Source organism: Acomys russatus, chromosome X, assembly GCF_903995435.1.
Source record: "Acomys russatus chromosome X, mAcoRus1.1, whole genome shotgun sequence".
NCBI lineage: Eukaryota > Metazoa > Chordata > Mammalia > Rodentia > Muridae > Acomys > Acomys russatus.
In genome coordinates this window covers 37,266,824-37,279,624 of record NC_067169.1, presented here as the reverse complement: position 1 = coordinate 37,279,624, position 12,801 = coordinate 37,266,824, and the positions used below count along the sequence as shown (strand labels likewise).

The window sequence follows — 12,801 nt, the reverse complement described above, 5'->3', positions numbered from 1 at the left end:
AGTGCCTTTATAAGGAAATTGGGGAGAACTCAAACTAACAACTTAAAAGCACACATAAAAGTTCTTGAACAAAAAGAAACAAACACACCCAAGAGGAGCAGATGACAGGAAATAATCAAACACAGGGCTAAAATCAACAACAAAGAGTACAATTCAAAGAATCAACGAAACCAAAAGCTAGTTCTTTGTGAGAAAAAATCAACAATTTAGACAAACCCTTAGCCAAACTAACTATAAGACAGAGGGAGAGTATCCAAATTAATAAAATAATAAAGAAGACAGGAGACATAACAACAGACACTGAGGAAATCAAAAGAATCAGTAGGTCTTATTTCAAATCATGTATTCAACAAAATTGAAAAAAATTGATTATTTTCTTGAAAGATTTCACTTACCAAAGATACATTAAGATCAAGTGAACAGTTAAAATAGCCCTATAACCTCTTAGGAAATATAAGTAGTCATCAAAAGCTTCCCAATCAAGAAAAGCCTATGGCCATACAGTTTTAGGACAGGATTCTACAAGACATTCAAAGAAGATCTAATACCAATACTCCATAAATTAGGAACAAAAGGTACACTGTCAAACTCATTCCATGAAGCCACAGCCATTCTGATACCTACTCCACACAATGACTCAACAAAGAATGATAATTTCAGACCAATTTTTCTCATGAACATTGATGTAAAAATATTTAATAAAATACCAGCAATCCTAATCCAAGAACACATCAAATACATTACCCACCATGATCAAGTAAGCTTTATCCCAGGAGCGGTAGGATGGTTCAACATATAGAAATCCATTAATGTAATCCATCATATAAACAAACTGAAGAAAGCATCACATGATCATTTCACTAAGTGCAGAAAAAGCCTTTGACAAAAATCAGCACCTCTTCATGATAAATATCTTGGAGAGAAAAATGATACATGGCCCATAACTGAACATATTAAAGGCTATATAAAGCAAGCCACTAGCCAACATCAAACTAAACGGCCAAAAAATATCAAAGAAATTCCAATAAAATTAGGGACTAGATAAGGCTTCCCAATCTCTCCATATCTATTCAATGTGGTACTTGAAGTTCTAGCTAGAGCAATAAGACAAAAGGAGACCAAGGGCATCGACATCAGAAAGAAAGAAGTCAAAGTATTATTGTTTGCAGATGACATGATAGTATACATAAGTAACCCCCAAAATTCCAAAGAGAACTCCTAGAGCTGATTAACATCTTCAGCAAAGTGGCTAGATACAAGATTAATTAAAATAAAAAACAAACAAACCAGTAGCCCTCCAGTACACATGTGACAATTGGGCTGAGAAAGAAATTAGGGAAACTACACCCTTCACAGTAGCCACAAATAATATAAAGTATCTTGGTGTAACTCTAACCAAGCAAGTGAAAGATTTATGTGAAAAAAATTTAAGTCACTAAAGAAAGAAATTGAAGAAGATATCTGAAGATGGAAAGATCTTCTATTCTCATGGATCAGGAGGATCAACATAGTAAAAATGGCCATATTACCAAAAGCAATCTACAGATTCAATGCAATCCCTATCAAAACACCTACACAATATTTTACAGATGTAGAAAGATTTATTAACAGTTTCATATAGAAAAAGACCTTCTGAAGGAATCTCCATTTCTGATCTCAAGCTGTATTAAACAATTACAGTAATAAAAATGGCATAGTACTGGCATAGAAACAGGCTTGTTTATCAATTAACTCAAATTGAAGACTGACAAATAAATCCACACACCTAGGTACACTTGAATTTTGACAAAGAAGCCAAAACCATATAATAGAAAAAATAGTATCTTCAACAAATGGTGCTGGTGTAACTGGATGTCTACATGTAGAAAAATGCAAATCGATCCATATTTATCACTCTGCACAAAATTCAAGACCAAGTGGATTAAAGACTTCAACATCAAAACAAACCCACTAAACCTGTGAGAAGAAAAAGTGTGGAAGAGCCTGAACTCATTGGTACCAGAGACAACTTCCTAAAGTAAACATCCACAGCTCAGGCTCTAAGACCAATAATTAATAAAATGGGACCTCATGAAAACTAAAATATTCTGTAAGGAAAAGGACACTTTTAATAGGGCAAAATGACAGTCTACAGACTGGGAAAAAATCTTCACTAACCCCACATCTGACAAAGTGCTTATATGCAAAATATATAAAGAACTCAATAAATTAAATACGAGCATACCAAATAACCCAATTAAAATGGTGTACAGAGCTAAACTGAGAATTATTATCAGAGGAATCTCAAATGGCCTAGAAACACTTAAACAAATATTCAGTGTCCTTAATCATCAGGATAATGTGAATCAAAATGTTCTTGAGATTCTACCTTACAGCCATCAGAATGGCTAAGATAAAAAATTTAAATAACAGCACATGCTGGCAGGGATGTGGAGCAAAGGAAACACTGCTACATTGCTGGTGGGAGTATAAACTTATACAACCACTTTGGAAATCAACTGGAGGTTTTTCAGAAAACTGGGAATAGATCTACCTCAAGAACCAGCTATACAACTTCTGAACATATGCCCAAGAAATGTACCACAAGGACACATGCTCAACTATGTTCATCAAGCTTTTGTCATTATAGCCAGAATTTGGAAACAACCTAAATGTCCCTCAACTGAAGAATGGGTAAAGAAAATGTGGTACAGCTAGGCATGGTGCCACAGGCCTTTAATCCCAGCACTTGGGAGGTAAAGACAGGTGGATATCTGTGAGTTCAAGGCAAGCCTAGTCTAATAAACAAGTCTAGGACAGTCAGGGCTACACAAAGAAACCCTGTCTTGAACATGAGAATGTGGTACATTTACTCAATGAAATACTACTCATTTATTGAAAACAAGGATATGGTGAAATTTGCAGGTAACTGTATGGAACTAGAAAAGGTCATCATGAATGAGGTAACCTAGTGTTAGGAAGGCACATAATGTATATACTTACCTATAACTGGATTTAAGCCATAAAGTACAGAATAGCCCCTTTACAATCCACAGATGCAAAGACTCTAATTAGCAGGGAGTGACCAAGCAAAGATGCTTAAATCTCACTCAAAAAAGGAAATAAAATAGACATTTGTAGTATGTAGATGGAGGGAACCTGGTTGGAGAGGGGATGGGGAGTGGAACATGGGAGGAGTTCAGGTGTAGGGAAAGTAGAGGAGGGCTAGGAAAGAGAAGGGTTTTCAATTAAGTCAGGGCATGTCTGTAATGAGAGGATCAGAGAGTCTATGGTGGCAACCCTTGCTGAGACTCCTTCCAGTGGAAGATATGGAGCCTGAAGAGGCCAACTCTTCTGGTAGTGGAACTTCAGTGGAGGAGAAAGACATCAACCCACACAAAAAATTACTGACCCAATTTGACTTGCATGCCCACCACTGATATTATTAATAATATTTTGATATACTTTTAGACAGTAGTCTAAAAAAAACAGCCATCTGAGTTGCTTCACCCAGCAGCTTATAGAAACAGATGCAGTGAACCACAGCCAAAAATTAAGCAGAGGTCAGGGAATCTTATGAAGAGGGGAAGGAAGTGTTGACAAAGCCAGAGATGTCAAGGTCACCACAAGACAACCTACAAAATCAATGAACCTGAACCCATAGGGGATCACAGAGACCAAACCACAAACCAGAGACCATTCATGGGAAAGAAATAGAACCCCTATTTATATATGTAACAGATGTACAGCTTTGTCCTTATGTGGAAGCTCTAATAGCAAGAATAGGCCCTGACACTGACTCTTTGGATCCTTTTTCCCTAATTAGCCTGCCTTGTCTAGCCTCAAAAGAGGAAGATGCTCCCAGTCTTATTTGATATTCCAAGACTGGCTAATATACATGGGAGGTTTTCCCTTCTCTGAGAATAAAGGGAGGGCGCATAGGAGGAGGGGAGAAAGGAGTTGTGATGCAGGCACTGGGAGGAGAGGATGGAGAAGTTCAGGCCAGGATATAAAGTAAATTAATTAATTAATAAAAAAGAAAATGTAATTCAGTATGAATAAGAACCCATGTTAATAACTAATAAGTAGCTATAATTTCTTTTAAAATTATATTGAATTTTGTGTTAAGATTTATAAATTGTAGTCAAAGTGTAAGACAATAATATATTATTGACAGCAAGTAATATTTTGTTAAGGAAACAATTTTTCTGTAGACCTTTAAGGATTTTATTGATACTCATGACCTCTATGCACTGTGTTAGGAAAATCAAAAATATATTCAAGTATCATGAACTGTCCCATTTGCAAATAACTGAGCTAACTAAACGATAACAAACAAAAGATATCATTTGAAAAGTATTAGACACAATTTTTACTCTGCACTGTTTCAGCTGTTTTTTCAGAATTTCAGAATCCCCCAGGGCAGGCCATTCCTCTTTCAGGAAAACATCTACTTCAGCCATCCATTTCTTCAAAGTTTTTATATGATTCTGAAAAAAAAAAAAAAAACCCAGCAATTTTAAGGCATTACTAAGCACTGATTTTTTTAAACACAAACCATCATGATGATATGTCCAAACATAAGCCAAAAAGAAATTCTCATGTTTGAAGGCTGTTTTCTGGTAGCTTTCCAGAAAACAGTATTTTTCCAGGACTGCATTTTTATGGTCTACTGTATAAGCATTAGTATATGAAGTTTTCTATTATTAAAAATAAAAAATACTACCAAATATGGGTTTATGATGTTCTTCTCAAGAACATTAAGTGAGACGCCCCTCTACATAAAATTGAAATTACAAAACAACTCATGATAATATTAACAATGCACCCTAGGTGTACATAAAACAAACTTTGAACAATAAACTCAATGTAATGGTGTCTTAATAGCTTTTGTAAACCTGAATTTACAAAAATTATTTTCTTCACTTGACAGTTTAAACAGGTCCTTCAGTTGGGGATTTTAACAGGAGATTATAATGTGTGTATAGATATACATATACACACACATATACACACACACAGACACACACACACACACACACACATATATATATATGTATGTATATTTAAAGACAAGCCTTTCAGTTTCTTATTTGTCTGATGAGAGAGAAGTATTGTTCAGGCAAACAGAGGTATCTTTTGTCATTTATAAATTTAAAAGCAGCTCCAACCTTTTTTTGTTGCATTTCTGTTATTTATATACTTCACTTCAGTCACCTTTCAAGTGTAAATCTGTCACTTCTTTAGTTACAGGTAATTCAATTACATTATCTAGTTATACTTTTTCTCTTCTGAAATTTTTACTGAAAAATATATGCTTCTCAGAAAGTTTCATTTTAAATATGATTAAAATATGGTTAGTATGTACAGTCTTAACAGCATTTGCCTAAATCTAAGGATCTCAACATTATTATCTTACTGTTATCTTTCAAGGCTAATTTTTCCTCTCCATTTCTCCATTGTACTCATTCAAGTCATACCATAGACTCCTTGATAAATGACCTATCCCTGCCTTGGGTTCTCTTACTCTACTCACATGCTTTCTTTAAATTTATGTCAGTGATCTTCCCTTTTCATGATGGTGTTTGGAAGATGGAAATATAACTGTATTTTCACTTTTTAAAATACTGGTAATAGATTTTTCCAACTGTTACTTTGTTGTTGCTACTGTGTTTAATTCCATTTCTTAAGTGAAATGATTCATGCAAAAGTAAAGTACCACAGTTCTGAACCAAATATTTCTTCTCAAACATACATATTATGGTTCAAATACTGGATATATTTCAATGAACTGAATATCTGTTCCATTTTGCAAAGATCTCAATTTTGCTTTTTAAGTACTAAGTTCTACTAGGTCAATGTGTAGATGAGATCACCTTTATAATTATAAGTGTTTCATTAACTCTTTCCTTTTTAATGGCGATCTTCCTTACTGAGTTATATGTCATAACATAGTTAATATACCCACAACTATACCCAATCAAAAATATCCAACATGAATAGGGGACATTGTACATATAAAAAGTTAAAATATGAACAATATACTTTATCATCTGGCAGATCATAATGTATATAATTCTTGGGGCCTTGCTTTTAAGAGGAAGTCAAGGAAAGGCAGAAGATGGTACAGTGAAAGGAAGCAGAACAGACAAACAGAAACTGATTCAGAGCCAGACATAGGTAACATGTTTTAAAAAACATGCTATAATGATAGAAGATGAGTTCATGAATAAAAGGTTGCCTGTTGCTTCAAGAAGCTAAAATTAACAAACATAATTTTGCCTGATGCCTCCAAATGAGGGTAGGCTGCATTCATAGCTAGCCTCATCTATACATGTAGGTCACTGATTGGACACTCTGGCTAGTGTTTTAGCTGGAGAATACAGGAATGAAGTAGCAGGACCAGGATTTAACTAAGGACACTGTTCTAATGGGTTTGAAAGAAGTCCTGACACTTGTAAATTTTCTTTTCTAATACGATTATATTTTGCAATTGGGCAACTATGAGATACAAAACTTATAACATTAACTGCTTTAGAATATCATACTCAAGTGTAATTGTGGAATTCCTACACTGAGCCTAGGTTTTTATTAGTATGTTATAACTACTGAAAATGTTTTGTTGTTGTTTTGTTACTTGCATTTGTTTTTATTTTTATTTTATTTATTTCTGTCTATTTTTTAAAATTTAATTTTATTGTTTCTTAAAGATTTTGTACGGGTATACATTATAAATTACATATATTCTTTCCTCTAAATTCCCGACTCTCCCTTTTAATTTATTTTTTTATTATAATCTTATTCCTCCTCAAGTCTCTGATGGGGTTGAAGACCAGATGGTTTAGTTTGACAATTAAGCTTAGTTGTTTAGGGGCTAAGATGTCTTTAGGTCTAGATAGAAGGTTTAAGTTTATAATGATAAGATATGATAGATAATAATTTATATTCAGAATTTTAGATGCACCTAGATAGGAAAGATGTTTTCTTCAAGGCTGCCAAATACAAATAGCCAAAATAATAAGAATGTAACATTTACATAATTCCTGATTGTTTCATGGTTCTTCTTCCTGTAGGTGGTTTACTGTATATATGTGTAATACTATAAATGTATATGTAAAAATAAAAGTATTTAATAAAACTAAATAAAATAAAGTTTTACTGTCACAAAGATAGTACCAGTTATTATTTGTTATTTACTAACATGCCGGTTATATGAGTAGAAAGGTCTAGTTGTGACATATAGTCCATACACATCCTATATGATAAAAGAGAATGATCAAACCTTTTAACAAAAAATTGACAACTCCTCATCTAAAACAACTTTTTGTAACTTTATTATAATTTTTGAAAGCTTTTGGAAAAATATAGATATCTGGACTTCAGTGTTTATTTCAGTTTAGCTGAGCAGGGCTCCAAGTTTTCTACTTTCTTTGATTGTGCAAGAACTAAAATTCACCACAAAAATTCTGTATTCAATTACTCTTAATGTACATTACCTTTTTATCAAGTGGAGAGGCCAGTGAGAGAGAGAGTCAGACTTGTCACATCAGACATGACACCAAGTGTCCACTATTTCGTCACTGGCAGTTGGCAAGAAGACCTAGCAGGCACACTGAGGAAGGGGACGCAGGCTATCCTGATGAGACCAAATAGGCTGTGGCCAGAGTTGGAGTAGGAGGGCTCCTCCCCCCAATTAGAGGTCTAGGGGAGGGGAATAGGCAAAGGAGTGATGGAGGGTAGGACTGGAAGGTAAGAGCAAGGGGACACTGAAATGTTTAACTATAATTGGTGATAGCAAAAAAAAAAAATCAATTCAATTATGTAGTAAATTCAAGAAGAATAACTCATTACTGGTTTCTTTGGGAAAATAGTCAAGTTTTATTCATTTGTGAAGGATTTGTCTTTTGATATCACCAATGTCTTAATGTTTTTGGAGGTCTCTGGAGTCAAATACCTATTTCTCATCTCATACTTATTATGTGTAAAATAAGAGAAAAACCTTGGCTTACCTGAATTTTTCGAAGTTTATTCATGTGTTCCTCTATCTTTTGGCAATGTTCCATCAGCTGGGTAGAGATTTTCTTCCAGCGCCCCTCAACCTCTTCAAATTCTGACAGATATTTCTGGCTTATTTCTGAAGGTGCTTTCTTGGCCATATCCTTGACAGTAGTGCTCAGATAGTTGAAGCCATTTTGTTGCTCTTTTAAAGAACTCTGCAAAGCCTCAAAGTTAAAAATAGAAATACATTTATACTAATTGATGCATAATTGGTGAGTTTAAGTCACATCAAGAAGAAAGTAAATGAAAGTTTATGGAATTTAGAGACATAAACAAAGTAGAATACCTGATAAAACAATTCACTTACATTTTAATAATCAATATCTAATATGTCCCAAGGCATATTTTATTTAACAATTAAATTGGAAGACCTCATTTTAGTGAATGTTTATATATAAATAATTATGTTTTATTATATACATAATGCATTTTAACTTACTTACAATGAAATAACAGTAAGCCAAATGACTAAAGTTAGTACTAAATTACATTTTATATGTGTGATAAAACTTGAAAGTGGTATCAGGATAGCTGAGTTCTGAATGAAAATATATGTAGTAGTATGAAGTATTGAAGAGATTTCCTCAGAAGATTAAATTCCCATCATTAAATTGGTATATTAATTATGACTTACACCTATTATGTACTAGGAATGTGCATATCTCATTCTGTATTTATCCTTTACAATTGCATTTGTAAATTCATCATATTTTATTATCTCCTTTGTGACTTTCTTATGAAGACTCTTTGTCAGTTATATAATAATTATTTTGTTTGTGTCACTTCTCTTTTTTTGGGGGTTTTGATTTGTCTGTTCTTGTATCTTACTAAGTTCTATGCCTCTCTTCCAGGTATTTAAAAATATTTTACATTTCTAATTTTTAAAAAAAGTCTCATTGCACATATTAATATTTATTTTCACATAAGAATCATAATTTTCCTTACATATTCACAATGATAATTACATCTGCTCATCTGTTAATTGTTTTCATGATCCTATATTAGTTAATACTCATTTATCCAACATTTGTTCTGTTTGTTCTCTACTCTGTAATTGCTTCATTTTATAGGCTGATTTTTCTGAAGTATATTTGTTATTTTGGATCACACTTTTTTCAAGTAAACATGAGAATCATTACATAAAATATGCAGGAAGAGGAAACTTGCTACATATTTTTTCTATATTATAATAGATGACATAACCTACCATGGGGGATTTTATATTGGAAAATTTAAATAAAAATTGCCTTAAATTACTTTTAAAAAGAACAAACTCACAGCCATTTAAAAAGGATTTTAAATATCAAAAATGTAATAATACTGTTTATTAATTTAATTCTTTAAATATAATAATAATATCTCAATTTCTAAATATGATTAATATATGTTCCAATTTGAAAAGAAAGAGTATACAACATGAAATTCTTAGAATCAACAAAAAATTTAGTCCTCACATTCTCATATCACATTAATTTCTCATATTAGTATTTACATTCCTAACTTGAAGCTACTAAAATAGCTATTTGATTTCAAAATTTCCCATAATATTATACCTGATTGATATTTATATTCTTACCAATTGTATAAATTCATTGATTTTTATCTATGCTTAAGGATATCAGGACTTATTAATAATATAAATATGATAGAATTATGTGATTTCAATTTAATAATCATATATGATACCTTAAATTTTACACTAAACTTAAAAGGAAATTATAGTTTTAGTGCACAACTATTCTAAATGTAGTACATTTATTTTAAACATAAGTCATATATGTGCATACATTTATAAAATAATGTTTATAGAGAAATAAAAAGTTACATTTTATTCTTAAATATTCCTGTTCATTTTTTTACCTCCAGAACTTTGATTCCTACCATTATTATCCTTGTTTATATTTAATATTATATGAATGCAGTTTCTTGACTAATATGACATGCTCTTTGTTACTTAAGATATTCAAATGTCCACGTACCTGTAATTTCCCAAGTCTTTGCTCCATTATTTCATATTCAGTGACATTCACATGAGGTATAGAGAGTTTGTTTTCTGATTGCTGGATCCATATCCGGATGGTACTCATTGTCTCTTGATAGCGCATGGGTGGTAAAGTGTCAAAAACTTTATTAAGGAGAACAGAGAAAGAGAATAATAATGAAATCAATTTCTACACTCTCATATTTTTCTAATTTGTCAGTAAATAAAATTATATATCTTATATATATTATATTATATATAATTATATATTATATATAATTATATATATATATAAAATTATATTATATATATTATATTATATATAATATAATATATATATATTAACCAATCTGTGTTCTTGAAATATAAGGGAATCTAATGATATGATAAAGTTGCCTTTTTACCTAAGACATATCTGGCATGTTAAAAACGTTTATGAGATATGCTGAACTTTCAAATCAGCATGTCAAACTTTGAGTTAATACGTTCATTTGTCACGTTAGGAAATAGAGAGAGCTAGGGGCTGAGTATTTTTACCAATATCATACAGATTCTATTTGGAGAAAGAAATATATTGAACATTCAGAACAAACTTCCTTGTTAGTCTCAGATAAAAACAATATGAATACCTGATATTTTAATATTTTAAAAGAAATATCATCATTGATTTTAATAAATTACATAATTTCTACATGATTAAAATGTATCATGGATTCCAATGAAAATTCCACATGTATTATTACAAACAAGTAAGTTATATATTATTAAACCCATTTATAATTAATGTAACTCAGATTGTAAAATATAGCACACTATTTTTTCTACTATTAATCAGAGCCAGTATTTTAAATAAAGCCATCTAGTTTCAAAAATAAAAACAGTATTGAAAGGCATCTATTACTTTTTTATTTAAAATTTAATTATGTTTTCCATATTCTTTTATATTCTTATACATCTATACAATAAACTACCTACAAATTAAACATCTAAAAACAATTTAATACCTAAACAACTAAGCTTAATTGTAAAACTAAACTATCTGGTTTTCAACCTGATCAGCGACTTGAAAAGAAATAAAATTAATTACCCGAGACATTTGGGAAAGCCTCTATTACTTTTTCAGTGTCTCTATATTTACACATCTGTTGGAAAGCATTTGTACATGTGATCCATAAGCATAACCTGATTATTTATTGAGAAATCAGCTAAGAATGAGAAATCACAAAATTATAAGATGGACATGGTGACAAATGTCTGTAATACTTGAAATTAAGAAGTGGAGAGATGAAAATCAAGAGTGCTAGGCTATTCTCATCTACACTACAAAATTTGAAGAAGCCTGGGCTACATGAGATACTATGTCCAAGTTAATGACATAATATATTTTAAGGATAATAAAATATATATTAAAGTGGAATAAAATATACATTGAAAGAACTAAGTGGGTAGATTTCATATCAAATTAAGTGTCACCATACAAATAAAATGTGATGATAAGTGAGAATTAAGCATAAAAAAATAAATATAAAACTGAAATATGAGAGAAAAGCATAAAATGATAATAAATGATAGAAAAATCTAATGCAAATTTCTACCAGAAAATATAAAAGAATCAATATTCCAAACACAAGGATTGTTTTCTTCATACACAAAATCATGAAGATGGGATGTAAAGATAGTTCAATTCCTTAAGTGTGAAGATGGAAGTTTGGATCTCTAAAACCATGTAAACACTGGGTCTATATGGTAGCTGTCATGGAAGGCAGCAAGAAGGATTCCTGGAAGTAGCCTGGAAGAGGTGAGTAGCCATTGCTTTTGGCAGAGGAACCTTGACAAGTGGAGGAATAATGAAGACAGATGGCTGACATTTGAACTCAGGCACACACGCAGACATGCACAACATACATATACATAAGAAAAGAGGAAAAATCATGAGGCAAAATTAAATTTATTTCATTATGTCACTATTATTTTAATTTACAATATGTGTAACTTCCATGTATAAATTCCCTGTATAATACATGAAAAAATTAATAACTACCTGAAACTGCTATTTAATGGGATATTCCAAGGACTGTGATGATTTTAAAGGATGATTTTTAATAATTCATACTGAAATGCTGTAAAATGAGAATGTCATTCTACATATGTACACTTAAGAGTCAATGCCCAATTTTATTTTGAGATTTCACTCTCTCTGAGCACATTCAGTTTTCATTCTTTAAAATCTTTTTTTGTTTGTTTGTTTGGGTTTTTTTTTGTTTGTTTGTTTGTTTTTTGTTTTTCGAGACAGGGTTTCTCTGTGTAGCCTTGGCCATCCTGGACTCACTTTGTAGATCAGGCTGGCCTCGAACTCACAGCGATCCATCTGCCTCCCGAGTGCTGGGATTAAAGGCGTGCGCCATCACGCCCGGCTTATTCTTTAAAATCTTATTTGGTGTTTTAAACCTCCATATTTTTGTAATATTTTAATTTTGGTATTTTAAAAAACTATTTTATCCACGTCTCTGTCTCTGTGTCTGTCTGTCTGTCTGTCCGTCTGTGTGTGTGTGAGAGAGAGAGAGAGAGAGAGAGAGAGAGAGAGAGAGAGAGAGAGAGAGAGAGAGAGAGAGAGAGAATCTACCAGAATAGGTCATCAGATCTTTGTTTGTTGCAGTTACATGCAGTTGTGTGCTACCCATCATGGGTGTGGGAACTGAAATCAGGTCCTCTGCAGGAATATTATGTGCTCTTGGCCACTAAACCTGTGGTCTTAACCACTAAACTCCAGGCTCAAACTTAGT

The 12,801-nt window shown here is 32.1% G+C and overlaps 1 protein-coding gene across 10 annotated transcripts in view; it reads right to left on the bottom strand.

Moving 5' to 3' along the window:
* Dmd (dystrophin) overlaps nt 1-12,801 on the bottom strand; it is a 2,465,896-nt gene that overhangs the window by 1,346,904 nt on the left and 1,106,191 nt on the right. For all 10 annotated transcript variants that reach the window (XM_051140917.1, XM_051140916.1, XM_051140911.1 and 7 more), the window contains exons 22-24: nt 10,017-10,162; nt 7,989-8,201; nt 4,356-4,469 (exon numbers count right to left, since the gene is read on the bottom strand). In XM_051140917.1, the coding sequence (XP_050996874.1) occupies nt 4,356-4,469; nt 7,989-8,201; nt 10,017-10,162 (473 nt within the window). The remainder of the gene's footprint in view (nt 1-4,355; nt 4,470-7,988; nt 8,202-10,016; nt 10,163-12,801) is intronic.